At 29.2% G+C, this 26,010-nt stretch overlaps 1 protein-coding gene across 5 annotated transcripts in view; it reads right to left on the reverse strand.

Annotated features, from left to right (window-relative positions):
* Positions 1-26,010, reverse strand: part of LOC134831791 (dystrophin, isoforms A/C/F/G/H) — a 204,789-nt gene that overhangs the window by 103,664 nt on the left and 75,115 nt on the right. For all 5 annotated transcript variants that reach the window (XM_063845641.1, XM_063845617.1, XM_063845624.1 and 2 more), the window contains 5 exons: positions 11,518-11,608; positions 11,294-11,414; positions 9,064-9,197; positions 7,049-7,142; positions 6,913-6,993 (listed from right to left, as the gene is read on the reverse strand). In XM_063845641.1, the coding sequence (XP_063701711.1) occupies positions 6,913-6,993; positions 7,049-7,142; positions 9,064-9,197; positions 11,294-11,414; positions 11,518-11,608 (521 nt within the window). The remainder of the gene's footprint in view (positions 1-6,912; positions 6,994-7,048; positions 7,143-9,063; positions 9,198-11,293; positions 11,415-11,517; positions 11,609-26,010) is intronic.

The following is a 26,010-nucleotide window of genomic DNA, read 5'->3' on the forward strand; positions in this document are numbered from 1 at the left end:
TGACAAACTGTAAAAAAGCGTTTTTCACTATTTTTAGGTTAAATTCTATCTCTATCCAACTAACACATTTTTTTATTATTTTATTTTTTTTATTGGATTAATTTCCAGACTGATATCGGTTCACCTTGATCTGCTACTTTTTATTCATTTCTCGGTCGGTTCTTGGCACGAACAATAAAGTTTATCAATTTTTACGATTTTTCAATGGCTTTTAAAATATAAATCAATAAATCGTTCGTTCATATTTTTTCTTTCACTGACTTTATGACTCTTTTTTCACGGGTGCAATATTTTTCTCATCACCCATTCATTAATTTAATGCACAAATGTTAATAAAAGTTTAATGAAACGTGTGATTTAATAACAAATAATATAAATTATAATAATGCAATTATCATTTATTGCACACCTCACACGCAATAATAATCACTTTTTTTATTTTTTGTATGTGTACTTTTTGCACTTTTCGATCGAATTTTACGTTTATTTTATATCACTTTCAATTTATTTATTTATTTTAAATTTTTTTTTCGTGTTCGAATGAATGCTCTGGCTCAGATTGATTGAGATAATTTTTTTTCTAGGTACACGTTCGTTGCTGATGATGATCAAAAAAAAAAGTCGCCTTTTGATATGATAATTTTTTTTGTGTAGCAATTAATTTCGGGTCAACGTAAAAATTATTTTTTATTATGTTTAATTATTATTTTTCATTATTTATTATCGCGAGCTAATTAAATTATTTGCATAAATGTCTCGAATGTTGAATTAATTGATTGAGGGATAACAATATGGCATAACAACGGTAACAAAATTTTTCATCAATAAATATTGTTTTTATTATTTAACGTGATTCCGAATAACGATATCGTTTCAATTAATTTTCCGTGTTTAGATAAAATTAATTTTAAATTTATTAACAATCACAAACTAATTTTTCGATTAATTTTCGTCATTTTTCGCGTTGTCGCGTATTTTGTGTGTGTATGAAAATTTTTCCATTATTTATTTAATGAATTAGTGTACCCTTAAAAAATTTTTCGTATGTCGAGTGTTGACCCGTGTGTGTGTGACTGTCTGCGCTAGTGACTGGCATGCACAGCACAGTCACATTTAAAGTTTTTTTTTCGGAGGATATGAGCTAAAACACGATGTGAATGTAAGCGATGCGGCGCTACAACTAAATCATCTTACAGCGGAAAAGTTTTAAATTTTCATACTGCATTCCGGATGCTGTGTCTGCTCCGTGCTGTGTATACGAGGAATTTGGAGAGAGAGCGAGAACTTGTCTCTCTCTTTTTACGGATTTTCCTCAATAGTACGCATGCAGCGTGCAATGTTTGTGTGAGTGAAAAACATGCGGCATTTCAGATGGAAATGGAAAATGAAATCGTTCCGGTTAACATTTCGGTGTGTGTGGCGGAGGTATGATGTAAACCTGGCTTGTGTGTAGGAGAGCATTAAATGAAACAGTAGGACAGGAATTTTGATTGTTTGTATTAAAGTAGCGCGAGAATTTGTTTTAGTGGCAAAGTATTTCAAGTTTATCAAATGTAGAACAGGATTTAAATTTACAATTTTCTATAAATTTTCTTAATTTTTTGCATTCTTTTTTACGTCAATTTCAAAAAATTTTTAAATTTTACAAGGAGGAAAAAAATTATATTTCGTTAGAAAATTAAATTCTTTAATTTTTCATTAAAAATTTTAAAACAACAAAGAAATAATGGATTTTTAAAAATATTTTTAAAAAAAAAATATTTAGAAAAAATTATCACAGAATTTGGGATAAAATTTATTAAATTTTGTAAAAAATGGAAGAAATCATAAATTTTAGTCGCGTTTTCAAAAATTTTTAAAAATGTATTTTGAATTAATTTCCCTTAAAGAGCAAAATTTGACTCTTTTGGTTTTTTGGGCCTAGAAAATTTTTTTAATTTTTTTTTATATGTTAGTTCTTAAAAATTTGATATTATTTTATTAAGAAATTTTTTTTAAGATTTATTTATATTTTATTTTATCAGATCAGGAGTTAAAAAAAAATAATTTTCTAAATATTTTTAGGAAAACCCTTCTTCAAAACTGAAAATTATTCAATTGTCTGGAATGACTAAAGGTGAATTTATAAAAATTTTTCTTAAAAAAAATATTTTTTGATATTAAAATAAAGTAAAAAATATCAGATTGTTTTTTAAATTGTCTAAACTTACATTTTTTAAAAATAATTAGTATCCCTTATCTGGGTTTGTCTGCATTTAAAAATTTAAAAAAATCAAAAAAAAAAATTCTAATTTTACAAAATATTATTTTTTATTTATTAGTTTAAAAAAAATTTCGAAAAAATTCACAAAAAATCGAAAGAAAAATTTTCTTTTCCTCAGAAAGGGATATTTTTCTATTTTTTTTTTTCTAACACACGTCAGATGATAACGATGATAATACGATTATTTTATGCACACATGATGCAATAAAAATTATCAAAAATTCATGAGCTTCATCGTTAATGTGTGAAACAAATGGTGCTTCGAAACAACATCTAGACAGGAAAAAAGATTAAAATATGATAAAAACACGAGAAAAAAGGGAAGAATTTTTATCGATTGATGCAAAATTCAAACATAAACGCGTTATTTACTCAAAACGAGACATCAACGCGCCAACTCTCCTCGAAAATTAGAACAAATTCCGATATATTTATTTAAACAAACTAAACCGAGAGCGAGAGACAGATAAGTAAATTATTTAAATATATCCTGCAGCTAATAATTGTTGTCATTTCTAGCGAAATTGCATGTTATTTGAACTAAAATATATAATAATAATCCCGATAGATACGAGTTAAATACGAGCGACGTTATTTTGTTTGTTTTAAGTGTCATTCGGGGAAATTGATATCCGATAATTATTATTTGCCGTGAAAAATATTTTCGGTGCCGTTGTTGATTGATCGGCTCACAGCAAGTGGTGTGCTGAAGCGTGAAAAAAAGGCTAATCCCAGTGTAAAATCCTTAATTGAATGGCATTTACAGCGGATTTGGAGTGTCATTGTGTGTCACTTGACGCCCGAAAATGACCAACGAACTTTTTTATTTTTTCAATCAAAACCCTGAATAATGGCACAACAAAACCAATTAAGCGCTCGTGTGTGCCGTCACAAAGGAGCACAAACCAAACTCGGAAATTGGAATTCAAATCTTTGTTTGCTCGCTCTCTATTCAAACATCAGATTTTTAGATAAACATTGTTTGTCACAGTTTTTTCTCCGATATACCGAAAACCGTCGACAACGACATACAAAGGGAATTTTTTATGGAAAAGCATGGACAAAAAACAGGCAAAGACAAATTTAAGTTGAACAAACAACGTTCTTTTTATCGCATTTCGAATTAATTTTGAGAATAACGTCGTTTTGTGTCCGGGATTGTCCGTTTGTCCGTATGTCGTGTCATTTTGCCATTTGCTAATTCAACATTTTTGTGTATTGAAGTATAAATTAGCTGTGAAGGCAAATTTTTATTTTAAAATGTCAAATTTGACAGCATGAATTAGCAGAAGGCGAGTCTTGAGGCCAATTTTTTATTTTAAAAAATTGACCGTTGGAAAAATTTAAACAGTTATTTTTCGTGGAAACTGTGTAAAAATTAAAATTCGTGGTAAAATTTGGAAAAATTGGAGAAAATTTGGGAAAACTTGAAAAACTTTAACATCTTAAAATGTTCAGGAGAGTTTCGAGCAACGTAAAAATTATTTTTTTTTAAATCCGAAAAAATCGTGAAAAATCGAAAAAAATTTCTTTGAAATGCGGTTAAGCTGCTCGTTCTGACAAATGCTTTTCATTATTTTTTCCTGTTGTGTCCCACATTCGCACCTTGTTCAAGTTAGATGGCGAAAAAAAAGGTAGAAGAGAGAACAACCAGCTGTGTAATCATCACCACGCATTCTCTTTTGACCTGCGAACATGAGCAACGAACACACACACACAAAAAATATACGCCTCGATTATCACTCACTCAAATTAATGTTGCCAACACTCACAGGCTTGACATGATGATATTCTATTTGCCACCTATTGTGCCACGACGACGACAACCGTAGTTCATTATTATTACGAGAAGAATCCATTTTGGTCGTATGTATGTGTTTATAATTAGATTATTCTTGTCCGAACGCACGAGAGATAACAAAAAATGTGCAGAAAAAATACATGAATTTGTCATTAACCGTGTCACAGATGAAAAATTGACTTGCAACGAAATTCCCTCCACATGTTTGACTCAATTTGGGTTACTTACTTGCACAAAATTTATAGAGCAAACCGCAGATTGAAACACTCAATTTCCATATTTACGATGTAATGTACACAAAAGTTGGTAAATTAACGTGAAAAGTTGCATGTAGCAACATTTATGAGCAAAATTCCTAAACAAAGTTACATTCATCAACAACAAGTGAATTTTGTGTTACACTGCAATGCAAATTCCATCCAAAATGTAATTTTTGGCATTTGGACGAGATTACAATTTTGCATTCGATTTTAGTGTTTCGCTGCGAAATAAATAGCTCAGTTTTCGACCGAAAATTATTTTAGTTTAGGAAAGTGCAATTTTTATATAGTTTTTCATGATGAAAAAAATTTAAAAAAAAAATTATAATTTTTTCAACTTTTATATTTTTAAAGAGTTTTTAAGCAAACAATTTAAAAATAATTTTTTTGAATTTTTTTAAATTTGTTTGACAAAAATTTACGAACTTTTACCAAATTAAATTAACTAATTAAATTAAATTAAATTAAATTAATTAATTAATGAATCAAACTAAATTAAAATAATTAATTTTCCAAAAAAATTTTTAAAAAATAATTTAAAATTTTAAATTAATTTATTTGTTTTTTTAGGAGTTTTAAATTTAAAAAATTTTTATTTTTCAAAATTGTTTTTAATAGAATTTTTTTTTTTGAATTAAAATTTTTATTAAAAAAAAAATAAATTTTAAATAATTAAAATAATATTTTATTTTGAAAAATTAAAAAAGTAAAAATAAACTTTCAATTAAAATCTGGGGCCTTATTTTTAGACCCAAGGAGCTCTAAAAATCAACATATTATTACACTGAATTAACTTTTTAATAAAAAAAAAGTTAACCCGGAAATATTTTTGATTACTGCACTTGCCTTATTACAAATTTCCCTGAATTACTTAGGTGAAATAAATACCAAAAGTGCAATTGTGGAGGATCATTAAAATAATTTTACAAGTGTTTAAACATTTTAATCTGATTTTAAAAGTGCTGCTCACACAGCAGAAACAACAGACAACAACAACACTCACATAAACAACATTGTTAACATTGATAGGTCGTCGGAAAAAGTGATTTAAACATCGTCGTACATGTTCTGTTGTTTACCGAGTTTACTGATAAAGTTTTTTCTCTCTCCGTATTTTCGTTGAATTAAAGCGTTAACCGGATGCAGGGAAAAACTTTCCTTGTAAAGTGAATGGTGCATTGCAGTTGTTAATTTACTATTTAATATTGAAGACTGAGGAAGATGAAGAGGAGGAGGAGCAGCGTATATATGGGTAATTAAGTCATTTTACTACTCTAAAATTTTTAGTGCAGCGGAGTTTGTTGAATAAAATGTTACAACAGTCTGTCACTTTCCTTCCGTATTGAAATAAAACAAAAAAAAAGAAAGATTGTTGACCTTTTGATACAATTTCTGTTTCCGCCGCGTAATTTAGATAAATGCAGTGAAGGTTAGGTAAATTTTGTAACAGACACGCGTCTTCTTGAGGTGATAAGAAAATCTATTTTTAGGGTGTTTTGTGTTAATGCGATTCGTAATTAAAGGGCCATGTGTGTAGTTGAATGACAGGCAAGCGGTGTTGAAAAAAGTCAATATCGATAAGGATTTTTGAAGAATTTTATTTATTTTTTTAAATTAACGGATTTTAAATATGATTCATTTTTTCAAATTACTTAAAAAATATTTTTTTTTAATTTTTCAACAATTCTTTAAATAAATTAAGTAGATTTTGAATTGTAATTTTTTAATTCGATTTATATTTTGAATCGATTTTTTTTACTTAAAAAAAATAATCTTAAAATTTTTCTTAATATAAAATTAATTTGATTAAATTAAATTAAATTATTTTAAAAATTTAAATAAATTTTTACAATTAGGTAAAGTAAAAAAATAATAAAATAAATGTTAATATTAAATCGTGAAATTATTTTTTAAAATAAATTTAATTTTTAAATTTATAATTAATTAAATTAAATTAATTAAAATTAATTTTAAAAGTTAAATAAAACAAAAAAAATAAATAAATAATTTTGATATAAAATCGGGAAAAGGAAATTTTCAACTTGATTTTTTTTTTAATTTAATATTTTTATTTAATTATTTAATTTATATTTTTAAATTTAATCATTTTATCTACAAAAACTCATTATTTTGTTAAAGTTTAATTTTTTAAGTTAAAAAATATTTTTTGTTGTTGTCCATTTTTTCATTTAAAGTTATTAAAAACATGAATAAAATCGCATCAAAAAATAAGAAATTGTCGAAAAAATAATTCCAAAAGAAAACTGCCAATAAAAATTAAAATTCCTCCGCAAAAATATCAGCAAAAGCTTCTTCCATGATAAGAAAAGCACGCAAAAAAACCTTTCCATAATGAATTTTTCCTACTTCCCCACTCAACTAACAGATGTCGCTTTTTCGTGTATTTCAAAACATTTTTCCCCTCACTTGAATTTTCACAAAATTCACCACTTTCACATTTTCCAACTGCCAGAAAATTTCAAAAAATAAAATTCACCAACACGAAAAAATTGTAATAGATTTTCACCACAAACTTTCTTTTTTTGTTTCGCTCGAAAGATAAACAAGAAATCAAGTACTGCACTTACCTTAACTCCCAATGGATTTCGTTCGATTTCCGCTTCAGTATTTTCACACAAAGACTCTGCCTCGCTCAGCCACGCCAAGAACTGAAGAAAAAAAGATTTAAATAATCGATGACAGGTCAAGAAAAGTTTCTCTTACCTGATCCAGGTGTCTGTCGAAGGACTGTAATGAATGTACTGCAGCATGCAACATTTTTCCACGTGAAACTACGGCGTTATTTAAATTGTTGTATCTGTAAGAGACATCGAGAGTGTGAGAACAGGGAAAATATTAAAAAGACACACACACACACACACGTGTGTTGTAAACCGGGCGGAAAAGGAACAAAAGGAAGAAATATGTGAAATCAATATTCGCTTCTTTCGGTTCTTTTTACACGTTTCACGTTCAATTTTTATTATTATCTCTTTTTGCGAACGCGCGGGAGAAAGAAACAGCCAAAGTTTAAAACATTTTCCATAAAACGAACGAAAAAAAACAAAAGAAAATTAAAATAAATAAGAGCGATTATTTTAGAAAACAAAGTTGGTCGTTTACTGCGGCCGAAGGAGAAAAAGTAATAAAACTGCAGAAACTACGGCGATGAATCAAATCAATTCTGCATTATTAAATCCATCACATAACATCACTTTCGATATTTTATTCTCCTCCTAATATATTGATTTCATCGTCATACAAATGGGCAATAAATGCGAAAAAAAAGTGCAAAATCTGCAGGAAAACAATGAATCAAACGGAGAGCAAAGTAGTGTAGTTTACGACAATGTCTGCCATCAATATGAACATTAATGTCTTGTACACATGAACTTATGTCGAGATTTTTTCTCCTTTGTTTTGTTGCAAGAACGCGATTGAAACGAAACGGAGTGAACGAAATTGAATATTTTATTGAATTTCTATCATATTTTTTGCTGGTGTTGCCCAAACACGTGAAGAAAAGACAAAGAAGGAGAAAAAAAAGAAAAATATCGATAAATGAAAAGGATTTGTTGAAATGAAAAGGCTTGACCGCATTTCACAGTAAAAATTTAAATTTTTGATTTTTCCGGTTTTTCATGAATTTTTAGAGCGCCTCCCAGATTTTCCTCCATAAAATTTTTAAGATTTTGAGAATGAACGAATATTTTTTAATTTTCGACGAATTTTCCTGCAAATTCTCGTTTTTTTTAATATTTCTTGGTTTTTGTGAGGTTTTTCCGAGATTTTTATTTTAAAATATATAACTTTTCAAGTTTTTCCGATTTTTTTGAAAACTTTCCAAAAATTTTCTCAAATTTTTACTTTTCATGAAAGCTTAAAAGATTTTCACAAATATTCAAAGTTCTAAAAATTACGTTTTTACGATTTTCTATGAATTTTCCGAAAATTTCTATGAATTTTCCGAAAATTTCTATGAATTTTCCGAAAATTTTTATGAATTTTCCGAAAATTTCTATGAATTTTTCGGAATTTTCAAACACCATGTTGCTCAACAGATTCTTGCAAATACTTTAAAATTTAAAAAATATTCAAAATTTCCCGGAATTTTTTTGTTTTTCGAAGTGTTTTCTCAGTTTTGCAGAAATTTTCTATGAATTTCCCGAATTTTTATAATTCTAGTTGTGAAAATTTATTTTAAAAAACTCCAAAACTTTACATCTCATCAAATATTAGAGTTCAGTGCAAATGACGGACCTAAAACCACATTTTCCAAAATAAACTTTGAAATGCGGTAAAAAAAAACGAAGAAAAACAACTGACACTTTATCAATAAATATCTTCGATCCCTTGGTGTTTTTAAAGACATGTTTCGTAGGAAAGAAAAAAAATGAGTTTTTCACATTTTTTCTCGTCTAAAATTGGAGACAAAAGCGCTCGTGTCGTATTTCATCGTACAGCAAAAAGTCTCGCCAATTGTTTATTAGTAATATTATTTATGCCACACTTGTGTGTCTTGTGCCGCACATATCTGACTGCTAGAAGACAATTTAATTCTGCCATAAGAACATTGATAAAGCATGTTAAGGATGACGGGTGTGTGGTTTGCTTATCTAACAAAAATGTTCGGATGTCACCCGATTTTTGTTGAACGATGACGATTAGATCGACAAATGGGATTGTAATGAGGGGACGAATTAATTCAAACCTCAATTTTTTCGTAAAAAGGGACTCACCTGAGATTAACAGCTTCCGTCATGCGTTTGATACGTGACGTATCGTCCGTTGGATAAACAGCAATTAATTTCTGTGTCAATTGGTTGAATAATTCAATTTGATGCTTGTACTGATGGAGTTCGGCATGGAAAGACTGCAAAAGAGAGAGAGAAAAAAAAGAAGAGATAAAAATTAACAAAATTGAAAATACATTAAAAGCAATAATAAAAGGGGTCAAAGTGTGTTTTGCATATCAAGCAGATGAAAATTACGGGATTCTCACACGTACCACAGAAATTTTGCTGCGATAATCGCTTTTTAAGCATTCACTCGCAAATTAAGCAATTTTTAATTTAATTTTAACTTTTGACCACAAAAAAACACGAGGTATGTGTGTCAGATAGAGCAACTTTATGCAAACATTTTTTCATTTTTTTTTTAACATTTCACCTAGTCAAAAAAAAAACAGAAAAATGTTTATCTAGATCTTGCTCAAGTGGTCATTTAAATGGAATTTCAAAGGTTGTGCATGAGTAAAATAAAATAATAAGAAGAAAAATGGAATGAAAAGCAAAGTATCAGTTACTCTTTTGCCGTAAAAAAGGCAGTTTTCATTGATAAATAACAAAAAAAGAAATGAAAAAGATTAGACGAAAAACGTTAAAAAGGTATCTACAACAAAAAAAATATAATAAACTGTTTTTTTTTTGCTGTTTTGCATATTTTTTTGCTTGTAAATTTTTGTAGGGGTGACAGAAAAAGGTCAGCAAAGTTTTCTTGTTTTTTGTATTAAAAAAATTAATTTAAAAAAAAACATTAAATCAAAAAAAGAAAAATAAATGTTTGTAAATTATTTTTATGAACAGAATTATTTAATAAAATTTTAATAAATTTTATTTATACTAAATATTAATTTTAAATCACAAAATTTTATGAAATTTCAAAAATATTTTAATTTTTTTTCCTTGATACATTTTCAAAAGAATAGAAGTTTGGAATTAGATTTTAAAAAATGTATTATTTTTTACTATTTCTATACTATAAAATAGGTTTTCAAACATTTTCTTGAAATAAAAAAAATAAATAAATATTTTTTATGAAAAAAAAAATCAGCAAATCAAAATTGAATCAATTAAAAGTTTTAATCACATAAAAATTTTAAATTGATGTTTAAAATTTAATGTTGATTAAAAAAATTTAGTTTAAATTAATTCAAATAATTCTTAATTTTTAATAGTTTTTTCAAAGCTTTCTTTTTTTTGTAACTCCTAACATCAGAGTTAGCTTTCACTTTGTGTCAGAGTCCATCGCAGCAAGTGAGCGAAAAAAAAAAGAATTTTTTTCCTTGTTTAATAAATAATGAATATTCATTTAAAAATGATGCTTTCAAATTATTCAGAACTCATCACAGCATGAAAACGCTTCCATGACGAAGTGATGATGATAGAAACACGAAAACATTTATCAATATTCGTTGAAAAATATTTACAAAGTGGTTTTTCCTTTTATTTGCAAAATAATAAAATAATTTTAAGTCCATGAAATTTAATTTTTAATAGGATTTCTCTCTCGAACAAAAAACCACACAAAACTTTATTTTTACTACGAACGAAAATTTTACTAGTTAACGTGCGAGAATCTGATCAACTTGCAACGTGTGTGTGTGTGTTTTTGTGTAAAATTTCATATTTAAAGTTTAAAACATTATAACTTTTTCATGGTTTGTGTGTGCGATTGTTGAATATTTCAATTAAATCAAAAAATATATAAAAACATTCTGTTGTGTCTCCTCTCGGAGGAATCATCATCACATTAATGTGATTATGGAAATTTTTATTAAAATATTTGAAAAATTTTTGTTTTCGTATGGGGCAATTTGTTTGAATTGTTTTGCAATTCGCCCCAAGTCATCAACATTAAATCATGAAATTAAGAGACTTGACTAAACATAAAAAAAATCATATTTTCAATGTTATTTGATAATTTTTTCAAAGTAATAATAAAAATTTGAGAAAAGTCGAAACCGTTCAAAAATTGAAGATTTGAGGACATTTTGGAGACAAAATTACGCCAAAATCACTTTCTTCGATGCATCTTAATTTGACCAATTTCTTAAATTTTTCAATAGGAAAGTTTACGACATCTTCTGTCAAATCATTGTATTCCGTCAGGAGATCGCAAAGTAACCCAAATGGGTTCAGGAGCAGATTCTTGCATGTTTATAAAAACTGAGTTAATTAATATCATTACCTTTTGTTCTTTTTGTTGGGCTTCCAGGACATCCGCTGTGGTAGCAACGACACCCATGCGTTCCGAGCGACTTTCCATCCGTGTCAGCCATGCTTCGATCTCCAAGCGTTTCGCCTCGAATCTAGAAAAATATTTGCATTCTTGACACAAATTTCTCTCAAAGGCATGTCGCGTCGACGTTACTGCGACAAAACGTAATATGAAATGAAGAGAGTGCCACTTACCTTTGTGAATCACCCAGCATTGCAGCTAATTGTGATTTCCTTTGAAGTACGGCTTGTGATGTTTCATCCCAATGTTCGCGCAGCCGGGAAACTGTAATGAAAAAAAAAATGTAAAAACACGAGTTAGTTGGTTGTTTGATGCTGATGATAAGAGACAACGAGGCATTTGAAGCGTTGCGAAAAAACAACATGAATGGAGTGGGCCTCAGTTCGTTGCATGCGATGGTGAAAAGCAGAAAAAACAACAATATGTAAAATATTTTTCGTTTGATATGATGATGATGATGATGATAGTGATGATAAAGTTAGTTACACGACGCACTCAAAGCTGGCAAACAAAAATTGTGAAAATGTTTGTTGCTTCGTTTCATAATTTTTGTTAGCTTTGAATGAACCATTTTTATTGATGATGAGTGTCTCTCGAATTTCACATTCAATTTGTTTGTAAATGGTGCTCTTCATTTTTTTTTTTCAAAATTTCACATAAAACTTCAAAGTAACCACTTTTTGCTCCTCTTTAAATTTTACGATTCATTCGTTCGTCGAAAGAGATGGCAAGAGGTGAGAATTACAAGTACATCACACATCAAGAATGATGTCGAGAACGACAGTTTTAAGGATGTAAATGAACAGTGTGCGCCTCATCTGTGCCATTATTTTAAGGATAACCGACATTTTAACGTTCCATAAGTTGAAGGTTACTGACAAACGTTCACTATGCCGGTGTAATGGTTCTCAATGTGATAATAAAACAGCAGGTAATTGACTATAAATTTAGCTCTGTTTTTCCATTCGCTTTCTCTGTTTTTTTTTCATACGCACACTACAAAATCAAATCTTTAACGCATTTCACAGAATTTGAGGAAAAAATTTATATTTTACGTTTTTTAGTCGTTCATTTCAAATTTTATATCCTGAAAATGGGGCAAAATTAAAAATGGGGCAAGATTAAAAATGGGGCAAGATTAAAAATGGGGCAAGATTAAAAATGGGGCAAGATTAAAAATGGGGCAAAATTAAAAATGGGGCCAAATTAAAAATGGGGCAAGTCAAAAATTGACTTAACCAAAACTTAAGATGCTTTAAGTTAGTTTTAGTTAAATTAAGATGATTTAAGTTTAATTTAAATTTTATAGATTTTTGACTTAAGATGAAGAATAAGTTAAATTAAGTCAAATTATGTCACAAAAATTGATTTTTTCCCAAAAGCGGTCAAAAAGTTGAAATTTTTCTTAATCTGGACTTAGACAATTTTAAGGTCAAAGTATTTTTCTCATTTTTTCCCAAAAGTGGTCAAAAAGTTGAAATTTTTCTCATTTTTTTTAAAATTACAGCGCTTAAGTTAAAATTTAAGAGATAAGTTAAAACTTAAGATTTAAATTTAAGTTAAAAGTTTGACTTAAAATCAATATTTTTCATATTTTAAATATTTTTCACAAATATTGAATTTTATTAATTTTTTTTTTAATCTTAAGGGCTTAAGTTTAATTTGAAAAAAATTTTGGGTCTAAACTTAAGTTTAAATTATTTTGACTTAAGGAATTTTTAGCTTTTTTCAATAAAAAAATATTTTTTAAGTTTTTTTTTAATTATTTAATTAAGTAATCCATAAAAATTGAAAATCTCAAAAAGCGCTTAAGTCCAACCCACGCAACTTTTTTAAATTTCATGTTATTTTTTTCAATTTTCCTGATTTCCTTTCTGTCCTTAACGTGAACAATAACTGTGTCAAGTGCATGCGACGCTCTTACATAATAAAAATTAAGTGTTTGATGCGAAAATAAAGTTAAAAATGTCCAGAGGGGAAAGCAAGAAGATACAGCTTGTCGTCAAAAGGCGAAATTGCGTGTGCCTCAGCAATGCCAGTTAGAAATTTTTCAATGAAAACATTTTTTGGGTACACGCCAGAACGGAGTGATAAGCGTCTATATTGTGTTACGGTTATTGTTCACTGCGAGTTCCGGCACACAAAGCATAGAGATAATTAAATTTTTGAACAAATTTTGAGTATTTGTGTTAGGGACTGGATTATGTAAAATTAATTTAGAGCAAAAAAAGGAAAAGTTTGTTAAATTTTAATAAAGTTGTTGTGCTTTTTTTTCGGTTAACTTTTATCTATGTTGCGAAACCACGCGAAGCATAACGACGACAAAAATCGATTGAGAAAAGTTTTACAACATATTTTACATCGGACGTTTCATTTATTGATGACCTGTTTTCGTTTCTAATGGTCAAAACATCACTTTTGTGGCCTTGTTCTTGATTTTTTTTGTGTTCTCTTTTTTATTTCCATTTCGCTTGATTTTATGTGTCTGTCGAAAAGCTTTTACTTTGAGACATGTAAATGGAAAAAGGGAGATTTTTGAACAAACAAACGTGAAATAGTAAGAAACAAACGACATGGAAAAAGTAAAAAAAAAGAAAAACGACGAAGAAAAGGTACCCTAATCAACTATAATTTATTTATAAGTCAGTTATTTGTTTTCCTTTTTGTGCTGCCAGTGCGGTATACGGGACCGTCTTGAATGACTAGTAAAAATGAAATAACATCGTCGTTTGAATTTATTTTGTGCGTTATAAATATAAATATGATGGTTTCGTTGAAAAGTTAATAAAGTACGGTAAAATATGGACATGGCTAGACAGCATGCTCATTTGCTTATCTGTCATGTCGTTAGGTCACGTGTCCGGAAAGTTTTTCTTAGAAACATTTTTTTTTCTTCAGACAAAGATGGAAAATTCTTTGTCTTCATTTTTTTTAGTCAAGCCGTCAAGAAAAGGAAGCGTTCCTTATTGAATTTTCTTTCTTGACATTTCTCGGTATCGCCAATGCAATAAAGGAAAATAGTAGTAGTGCTAAATGTTTCTTTTTTTTTACTAAAGAACATATTCGTTCCAAGCCAACAAAGTTTTGTTTCTTCTTTGTTGTAATCTCATTACACGCTACAACATTGCAGATACATATCCTTTGTTGTCGGATGTTTACCTAAAGTGAAATTATTTTTGTCCCAACACAAAACATTGTTATAGTTTTTTTTTTCTTTCTCTCTTTTTCACAAGAAAAAATTGTTTAGCATTTTTCTCTGTACTTTTAAAGTAGACAAGAAGTGAACTAAGATGAATGCACCTCATTTAAATGATATTACCGTACTTTTTTTTAAATCGTTTGTGGCAGTGAAACTGTGAAAAATTCACGTTTCTCCGGAAAAAAAATTAGGAAAAATCAGCCATAATTAATTATCAAATTTAAGTGAAAGATTTTTTTAAATTTCAAGGCTACTCATATCAAAATTAATTTTTTTCAAAGGTTAGTATTAATAAGGCGAAAAGCCGATTTTGCTATTTTTTTTTTAAATTTGTAAGTTTAAAAATTAATTTAAATTTAATTAATTTAGAAAAGGTCTCACAATGTATTATTTTCCCTGAGGAAAAGGGTAGGAAAATAACTTTATATTTCTTTGATTTTACCCATTAATTAATGGGTTAAAACGAAGCCTAAAATATATATATTTTTTAATTTTCTTTTTTAAATTAAAAAAATTATTTTTTCACAGAAATAAAAACAAGATTTAATATTTGAAATAAAATATTTTTTTTTTTTTTGACTTTCAACTTGATTGGCTGAAATTTGAAATTAAGAAAATTATTTTTTCACTAAAATAAAAAAAATCGAAAAAATTTTAAATCTCCCAAAATAAAATTTAAACAAGTGTACGAATTAGAGAATTTTTGTTCTCAAGTAAGGCATCTCCAAATTGATGAAAATATCGAATTTTTCGAGAAAATTTTTAATTATTGACCAGTTTTACTAAAATTTTTGATAAATTAGCCAAATATTTTATATTTTACAAAAAAATCATCAAAAACAGTAATTTTCTTTGAAAATTAAAAAAAAATAATTTCCTTTGAATTTGTCTGTTTTATAGGTTTGTACTCTTTTTTATGAAATTTTACATAATTCCAATCCAATTTTTTTTTTGAAAATATTAAAAATAAACATAAAACTTGAATTTTTGGTTAAAACCTCGAAATTTATGCTTATTTTTCAAAAATTTTCTTTAAAAGAATTTCAATTATTTTTTTGTGTTTTTCAGAAAATTGTCCCTTAAATAAAATTCTCGCGTGAAACAATAAAACTCCACAATTCATGTGTGTTTTTGTTTGCAAATTGTGTTAAAAACAACAAAAAACATTGTGAAATCCAGACATTACATATACTTTGATATCTAAAACCATTTTATTTACAGACTGTTAGAACAAGATAAATTTCGAGAGAACAAAAAAATCCAGGTTGAGTTGATTGTGGTTCTACGAAAGGATGCAAAACGATAAAAAAAAAGCAAACTGAATAGAAGTGCAATAAAATAAATTCGAATTTATATTAAAAGACTGGCTTTTGTGGTTGTTACTCCTCTTTCTCTCATGTAGATTTTTTAGAAATTTTGTTCAATAAATTTCTGAAAAACTTTCAATATTTTTCTGTTACAACGTGCATCGTACATAATTGCGCGCATGGAGCAACATGTAAATGTTGAATATTATTTTTTTTTTTTTTTGTAAAATATGTCGATGCCTTGTCATGAAAAGTCAGTGCAATATACGAACGATGTCAATCAGTCTGCCAAAAAAAAAAGTGACGTGATATATTTTTTGATGAATTTTAATAAAAAAACAGGCGTTTTGTCTGGCATTGCAATTGAATTAGGAAATTATTTATGAGAAATTACAAACATTTTTGCCGAAAGCGATCGCTCTTTTGCTCCCAAAAATTAGAGATACACAATTTTTTTCGATAAAAAATATAAATTTATGATGGAGACACTTTTGACAAGTAACCCATGTGATTTTATTGATTTATGTGGAACACCTTGGGGATATTATTGACACTGTTCGTCCAAATATTGGGTTAAAAGTCTTTTATTACACGTTCCATCAGTTTCTATTGTGTCATTTATGCTCACGTCTCTTCATTCACCTAAATTGCCATTTTGTGTGGAGCTACGAGCAGGCAAGGCAGGAGAGAAATTTAAAACTGCCTGAACAATAAATAATAAATATTGTGATGGATCGCCTTTTGTTGGATGGCAAACGACTATAATAACAATGACGAGGGATATCGGCTCGAAAAAGGCGGACGAAAAGATAAGGTAATCTAATTTAATTTAGTTTTTAGCTAAAATCACATATTTTACGGATACAAAAACATCCGTTTGTTGTTACATGCCCTTAAAACAATTAAAAAGAGGTCTTTTGTGTCAATCAAATATTTTTTTAAAACATTTAATGAAGACGGAATACCATTTCCCCATCCTTGCCGCAACAAATAAATTACGAAATACGGAAAAATCAACAAGAATCATTCGCCCCGAGGACGTTTGGACAACAACCGACAGCGAAATTGCTCATTAAATTAATGAACAACTCATCAAATTGCGTTTCAAATAACATAAAAAAGTTTACCAAGAATGCGTATCGGATCGCAAATCACTCAGCAGTTCGTGCAAAAGATAAATATTTTTGTTTTTCTTCATTTTCTTCGGCGAAAAAAAAGACAAAACAAGAAAAAATTACAAAAAAAAAAGAGAACAATCTGAGTCAAGTTTGTCGCCCCATACTCTTTGAAGCACACTTTCTGGGCGAAAAATTTGAATAATTTGCATACATTTCACCGAGACAAACAACAAAAGAAAGCGGCGGAAAATCAGAGCACTCATGTCGAGGTAGAAGCCAAAAAATTGAAATTTGACAAGGTAAATTGCGTGTGTGTGGATAGAGGTAATTGTTTTTACATATAATTTCAGGCCTAAGGCAGAGTGTTTGAAATATGAGAAGTTACGAAAAATAAAAACAAAACGTTTAAAGAGATAGAAAATAAAGTTTTCGTAAAAAAGTTTAAATTGTTGAAGTTGAGACGAAATTTGATCCTTTAGGTAGAAAAGTTGATGAAATGGAGGAAAAAATTTAATTGACAACATAATTCCAGGTATGTCATTTGTTATTTTTTTTCTTTTTTTTTTTTGGCAAAAACATGAACGAAGCATGAGATTGCATTTTCTTTGTTTATCAAGAAATATTTTTTTGTCGAAAAAAAACCTAATTTGTCACTCTTTTTTTTACTGAACACGCAATTTTTTCTCACACGAATCACATAAAAAAAAATAACGAAAATTATATCCAAACCGCATTTCAAGATTTCAATTCGCAGTGAGGACTTTTTAACAAAAAAATTAAGTAAAATAAACATTTTTAACCGATTTGTGGAGTTTTTTTCAAAGTTTTTCCAAAATTATTTAAAAATTTTCATTTTATTTTTGTTTACGAGAATCTTATAAATTATTAAAATTTTAAAAACTCTTAATTTTTCATGAATTTTCCGAGTTTTCCCGAAATTTTCCACGAATTTTCATTTTCAACGAAGCTCATTTTCTAATTTTTTCGATCAACTGATTGTATGCAATGCTTTATATGATTTTATCAAAAATATGTCACAATTGCGCCATATCTTGAATTAGCAAAAACAATTTTATATAGCATTACGGACAAATGACACAATGGACAAAATACCATATTTTTTTTCAAAAAATAAAAAATTTATGCGATAAACGTGAAAAAATAAACAAAAATTAGCAAAAAAGCATCTTAAATTTTGCGCGCAAAAATAACAAAAAAAATTCAACGAAAAAAGCAAACGATTACCTTTAAGACACATTCGTAAATTATCCATATCAGTTTCACATTGGAGGACTGGTAATGCAAACAATTCGCCTATAATACAATATATATACATTTGAGTATTTTTGTCTTTATCTCTCGTTTAAAAAAAATAATAAAAAATCAAATAAAAATTTTTGAAATATTTTTCCATCGTTTTTTGTCATATTTCATAAATTCTGCGTTGGTACAATTGTTGTTTGTCGAAAATTGTGTGAAAATAATATTTTTATTGCCAAAATATTTCTTTATTTCTCGCATGAATCATGTTGAATGGTTTATTTGGAGAGGCGGATGCATTGTTGATATGCTTGTTGTTAGATAAAAAGCAGACCTTGTTTGCAAAAGATGAGAAAAAAAAGACGAAGAGTTTGATTGTTTTTCGAGTTAACGGATTTAATATGACAATCGGATTTTTTTTATGAAATCAAAAAAAAAAAGGAACACAGACAGAGTTGATCTTTTTGATGTCTGTTTCATGAAAAAATATACAGAAAAAAATGTGTATCAATATTTAAATTACCACAATGTTTTTTTTGTGTGTCGTTATTGTCATGTCGTTAGTTTAGTTATCGATTTTTAGCGTAATTTTTTGTTTCGAGTGGAATGATTTATTTATCACACAATCATCAGCAGTGAAACAGTGAAGCAACATTTTCCGAATATTTATTTAAATTTTTATTGATTTTACATTTTCGGGGTGTTTGATTGATGATCATGTTCGTTTTGTGTATTTTTCAAGTGAAGAGTAGGCGTTAGAAGTAAATATAAATGATTATTATCATTGATGAAATATTTTTTAGTTGAAGATAAATTTTGTGGTTTGATGAAAAATCGATTGGAATTGGGGACCTTGATGAAAATTTTATTAGTTTTTGGTTTTGGAAGAATTTTTTAAAAATGTACATAATTAAAATTAGTTTTTTTTTTGAAAATTTTAAAATATTTTTTAAATATTATTTAAATTATTTCAAAAAAGCTTTAAAAAATATCGTTCGAAAATTTTTATTTTTTTTTCTTTAAAAACTTATCAGAAATTTACATAAATATTAAAATTTATCTTAGTAATTTAAAAAAAAGTGAAAAACATGAAAATAAATTAATATTTTTTTTGAAATTATAATCTTTAATTACCAAAAAGTTTTATAAAATTTTTCATATTGCTTTTACCTTGCAAAAAATTTACATTAAAATTTTGTAGAAAAAAAATCAAGTCAAAAAAACGTCACAATGTACAAAAAATCATAAATTTGGAAAAAAGGTAAAAACTCGTAAAAAGCGCATTGCTTTCTCTGTTCATTCACAAACAAACACACGCAACAACAAGAAAAAAACTTCCTTTTCCCCCCTCACCCTGCCTTGTTTGTCCTCTTTATTGTATTTTGGCATTTTATTAGGTGTGCTACGTTACATTAAGGTGTTAAAAGTAAAATCGTTACCGAGAAATTGTCGAAAATACAAAGAAACTCTATTAAAAATCATGAGGTTGCACTTGTTTGTGAACATGCTCCAATCTCTCGAATATTGATTAAAATTTCTAATCGTTTTTTTTTGTCTCTTTGTGTCAACTATCAAAACTGTTCCAGACAAAGAAATCTCCCAATTTTTAATTAAGACGACGACGAAGAAAGAGTTCGCTTTATTATTTTATTTTATCTGTTGGATTTCGGTGTACGCTCTCTCACATAATAACTGGGGATGATGCCAAAAAAACGTTTTTATTGTCTGTCGTTGCTTACGTGCGGCTACGTGTGGGAGCTCTAATTACACTAAATATCTTGATATTAAAGGGGTGTATGTCGTGTCGGTGTCGCCGTTTTCTTCTTCTTCGTCTTCGCTACTGGTGCTCCGTTAATGATTTTATCTTTGTTTCATTACAAAATTCTTCGTACCTTTTAATTATTTATGTTTATGCCATTTTTGTGAGAGTTGTGCGCGACGAGAATTATTATATGCATTGTTGAACGTTTTATGGTTCTCAAATGTTTTTTTTTTGTTTGTTGCTTGGTTTTGAGTTGCACGAAGAAATGTGAAATATGTGAAAAGTCTCAACTTTTACCTCTGTTAAATTTACATGCGGGAGACGAAATCATTAGAGAAAGTTGTAAGCAAGTTATTATCCTCCTTTGTTCGGCTGCCGCAATTTAATTGCATTTTGCAGTTTGTTTGGCTTCCTGCACAAAACTTTTTGAGAATATTTCGAAATTTAAGATGATAAATGTTTCAACTGAGTCAATTTCTCGGTCATTATTGTGATTTTTTTTTATAAAATTTCTTGTAGTTGCTTTTCACTCTGCTTGTCAGGAAACGCCAGATTACGAAGTGTGAATGATATGACTCGAGCACAGTTGGAATGATGAAAAAGTGAAAAGGGTTGCGACTGTTATGCGACATCTTATTTACGATTTGAGTGCTTTTGTGTAAGTAAAACGAACTAACAAACAAATTGACAGAGGTGGAAATGGTGCGGGTTCATGTGGCCGCATGGTGTCACTTTATAAAAACAAAAATTTTTTTTTTTCTATTCACTAAAGCTGATCCAAAGATCCATTTCAGAATCTCAAAATATGTTAAGCTTCTTGAAAAAATTTTTTAAATGATTTTTTACTAACACTTTTTTTCTTTTAACAGGAACATCGGACATGAGGATTTGCTGTATAGAAATAGAAAGCTTACAAATCTACAATTTAATATTTTCAATTAAACATCTTAGACGATACAAACGTTTGCAGAGTCAACTTTTCCCTTGCTAATCTTGGGATGCCAATATTGTTATGGACTTGCGTGAACCAATCAACCAATCGATGTAAAATGCTTTATCTAATATTGTTCTACCCAACAAACTACCCAACGAACGAACATCACACAGAGTTCTCTCGGACATCAATAATACAAGATCGAGCAACTTAATTTGAAAATCGGCATAAATGAACCCAATTCAACAGTCTTGGAGTTTTTCTACTGCATATTCACATAAACTGAGTGAAGGAGATATATTTAAGATTCCCGAGGACGGACATACAATGGATCGGAACGACTCCAGAGTGTACAGATGATGAAAAATCTTAAAAATTGTTAACTTCACTTCAAGCTTTAAAACTTCATAAATTAAATTTGGTTCACATCCACGTTCTTAAAAACGTCATGACAAGCGAAAGAACGGTGCAACAACAATGATTGAAAATATTTATTGAACGACTAACAAATCAATATAGAGTCTATATTATAGACTAGCATTAAACTTGAGCTAAAGCTGAGAGAGAAAAATAAGAAAATTAATTTAATCTTGAAAAAGAAAAAAATATGTGCTTGAAGCTGAGAGAGAAAAATAAGAAAATTAATTTAGATCCCGAAACACAAAAACTCACTTTCTCCATCTCTGCAAAAAGTCGGCAACAGTAAAATATGACATGAAAATGATATTTTTCTTACAAACGAAAAAAATAAAGCTCGTCTGCGTCAAAATGCGTGTGTTCTGTTACGATTCTTTTATTCAATATTGAATCAAGTTTTGCTTCTTCTCCGGTATTTTTTAAGTAAAAGACGAAAACTTGTGATTATTTTTATTATGTTTGGTGATACAAGAGGGACTTCAGTAGGCCTGTAACTTGTTTTCGAAAAGTGGTTCTTTGAAGTGTTTGTTATCTAAACACGCTCGTGCTGCGGACGATCCTTTTGCCCAAATCCACAGAGAAATTGGAATAAAATACGTTTTTAGAGTGAAAAAAAAATGTAGGCAAAATTTCCCAGAAAAAAGAGCTCAAAGTCTCAAAAGGTACATTTTTCAACCGACCAAAAAATGGGTCAACGAAATTTCATAAGCCATTTAACGACTTAGGCGTCTTCATTCGTTTTCGCGTTCGGAAGGTAGAGTAAATATAAATAAAATATCAAAATTTTACCATAAAAGCTAATGATGTGCAAATAATGGATCAGATATTTGAATTTGAGGATGATTGAGTGAAGTGGCATGTTTACTCAGCATGTCGGTCCTTTTTTTCCCCGTCTTGATCACGTCGAATCAAAATCAAGTGTACTTTGCATGGATTTGCGTTCGGTAAACACACCAAAAAAACGGCTTATGCGGGTTCCTTTCCAAAAATTTTATAAAATCTAGCACCTATTCGTAGTGCAAATACTTTCCAAACAAAGACGTAGTTGAATGGTAGCATCATCATTACCGTATGTTAAAACAGCAAGTCACCGGTAAAATTTTTTTAAAACTAAACACATTTTCTCTGTCGACGTCTTATCATGTAAAATTTTCACGTTTCCCCATTTTTTTTTATCAATGACAAGTTTTGCTGTGTTTTTCGCGTCGTCGTATGTCGTGTCGTACCCCAATCATGCTTAGGCAAGTTCCACGGGGTAGACATATTGTGGCGAGGAAGTTGCTTTGTGAATATTAAAATGTTTGTCACGTGATTGTTAGCACTCCACTACGTTGTTTTTTTTCTCTCTGATGGTTTTTCCGGTCTCTTTGGTGCTTTGCATGCAGAAAAACACTGTGAGAGCCACAAAATTTTACAACAACAACAACAACAAGAATCGATGAAAATGTTGATTAAATGTTGCGACTTGTAAATGACACATTGAAAGTGGTTTTTACTTTGTTTAAACTTTGACCACGAGAAACTGTGGTCGAGAAAATAAGATGGATCAAGTCCAGATAAATGAACTGACATTATTTGTTCACCATCGCATCGTCTATCTGTCCTGTCGACGATTTAAACGAGAAAATATCCGGAAAGCTGTCAAGTTCTTCTCGTGTCGTTTCTGTGAGCGTTTCTCGGAAATGAGACAAAAATGGTAATAAAAGTCAAGCAATGTTATCCAAGTCGAGTGCAAATGTAAGCGACATGTTTGTCCTTGTGTCTAGACTACAGAATAAATATAATGATCGAGTAACATACATTGCGAACAACATCACAGAACAATAAAACATTTTTTTAGTGCATTTAAGAGGAAAAATTGCACAAATGTCTTATAGTAATTTTTATTTAGAAAATTTACACAAAAAAAAAAATCTGGAAATATTCAAAAACTTTGTTCAATTCAGAGAATAAATCAATTAAAAAATCGAAATATATTTTTTCAAAAATATTTTTAAAAAATTCAAAAAGAGGAAGATCAAAAATATTTTGTCTTAAAAAAATTGGGTTACAAAAAATTTAAAAATTTCCAAAAAATTGGAAAAATTAAAAAAAAAATAATGGAAATTACAAATAAAATGCGCTTAAAAGTCAAATTTTGTCCAAAAAAGGCAATTTTTTCCCAACAAAGCATGAAGAGATAGATATCGAACAGAGACACATCAGATTTATTACCACACACTTCACTTCACAACTCACATGTTCCAGTGCTATTTGCAAAAGACACTTTTAACAACTAATATGCAACATATCACGAGCCAAAATGAATTGCTTGCAGTTAACTGATGCATGTCGGAGACCAATCCACAGGCAATATATATTATTAACACAAACACAACCGACCGACATGCGACCGAAAAACATCCAAAGAAGAACTCAACGTAGGGCAAAACGGTAGAAAGAAGTCATCTGAAGTGGGTAATAAATTTGTGGTAAAATGGCTGCTCGATTAATTTAATTGGACACTCATTGTCTCCGTTTTCTTCTTACGATGCGTCTCGTAATACTTGACATTGTTGTAGATAATATTTAATGAAAATTCTCTACAAACATTGTTTTCCGAGAAATACCACAACTCACAATGTATTTTTGCATCGATGCGGTGAGGAATGCTCTTCGTCGACGGCATGCAGCCACTTTTTGTCAGCAACAAGACAATACATCATCCACACACACACACATGCCATTACAAGAATTTTCCTTCGTGGTCGTTAACCTTTTGTTTGAGTCACAAACAACGACAAGTCGCAATTACTTGTAATTAGTTTTATATTTTAGACAAGTGCCCGTTTAAGCAGCTTAAGCGTTCACTGTAATTTGGTTGAAAAAGTGGCAGTAAATTGCTTAATCGCCCGAGAAAATAACAACATTATTCAAATGTTTCAACAAATTGACGTGCCAGACACTCCTCAATCACACATATTAGAGTGGAAACAAAAAAAAAAACGAAAATTATTCGTTAAATCAAATAGCTTAATCGCATTTTTAAAGGTTTTTATTTTTACAATGTTTCCTAAAAATTTTTACGGTTTTATAGCTTATGGCACGAGATTCTTAGAAATATTTTAAAAAAATTTAAAATTTCTTGACTCATTAAAAATTTTCCGAAGACTCTCTACAAATTTTCTTTAAAAAATTAAGATTTTTTTTTTGTTTTTCACGACAAAATTAGTCTAATAAAAAATTTTACTTTTTCATTTTTCTTTTAAAAAAATCTGGAAATTTTCTGAATAATTTCTTAAATATTTTAAGATTTTTAAACTTTAGAGATTTTTTAAGAATTTTCCCACAGATTTTAACATTTGTAATTTAATAATTTTTCCGGGAATTTCATAATTTTTACTAATTTTTGACATATTTTCCATTTTTAACAAGAAAAGTATCTTTTTCGAATCTTTTTAGTGTTTCCCGAAAATTTTTTGTAGCAAAATTTATTAAACTTAATGTTTGTTAAAAATGCATGAATTAGCAAATAGCAACTTCTAAGTTACAGATGGACAGACGGGCATTCAACCGAATTTTTTCAAAATAAATATTGAAATGCAGTAAAAAAAATCTACTTTAGCCCACACACACACTTACTTTAATGGGACACATTCCACAGGGAATGAATTAACACAATTTTACATACAAATATTTTCCTTTCATTTATATCCTCTGCCGCTCACACACATCTACTTTACAAATATATTGACATGACATGAAAATTTGTCGTCGTCCAACATGTGCATGATGGGATTGTAAATATTCCAGCTCTGGTCATTCATTCACATGTTGTTCAATTCACTCCTTTATGGATAAAATTTGATTACAGGATACTTTCATGTTAATAATTGAAATGAAAACATCGGGACGACGACATGTTTATATGTCCGATGATTATTTTGAGTCGTTTGTTTGCGTTGCGTTCGGTATTTGTGCAGCAAGACGGGGAACATCAACTAAGTAGTTAAGTGCAGATCAGAGACGAAGAACGACGACGAAACAATTGGAATTTTATGTGGAGGAAAGTTATTGCGAACAATAGAATTTTAAGAGGTAATTGAGTTGTATCCGTTTGCTTGAGGTCGAGCAGCGTGTCGCCTGTTGTGTAAGATAGGATTATGAGATTATGGTATTATTGCTTGCTTTTCGTCATAATTTCATTGTGATTCGATTGAGTGTGGAGCCAATATTCGGACAAATGAAATGTTTTTTGGGTGCAAAGATTTCTACAGAGCAAAAGGTGAGTTTTGTTTTTGTTCAAATAGAGACTTGACTCTGTTTTAGTTGAATTTCTGATTAAAAGGAATTTTGATTTCGTTTTGTAGAATTTTAGCTTTAAAGCTTTTAGCTTTAGAGCTCAGGGCAATTGAGAGCACATCAAGCTTCATTCGCGAGACAAAATCATACTTGCTGCGCCAGGAGTCAGTGCTGAGATTTTTAGGAAATCAATGAAGGAATGAACGGATGAATGAATGAAGGAATGAATGAAAAAAAAATCTGAAACTATTTTAAAACTATCTTTCTCTATACTTCTATTGCTATTCTATCTTTATTTCTTAAATGCGCTCTGCAACGCCTTTCTTTTCGTGCCAGTTGGTGGGTTACCGTGAAAGCCGGTGCTTGGCTCTTATCAACGACTAACCGC

Source organism: Culicoides brevitarsis, chromosome 1, assembly GCF_036172545.1.
Source record: "Culicoides brevitarsis isolate CSIRO-B50_1 chromosome 1, AGI_CSIRO_Cbre_v1, whole genome shotgun sequence".
In the NCBI taxonomy this organism is placed as follows: domain Eukaryota; kingdom Metazoa; phylum Arthropoda; class Insecta; order Diptera; family Ceratopogonidae; genus Culicoides; species Culicoides brevitarsis.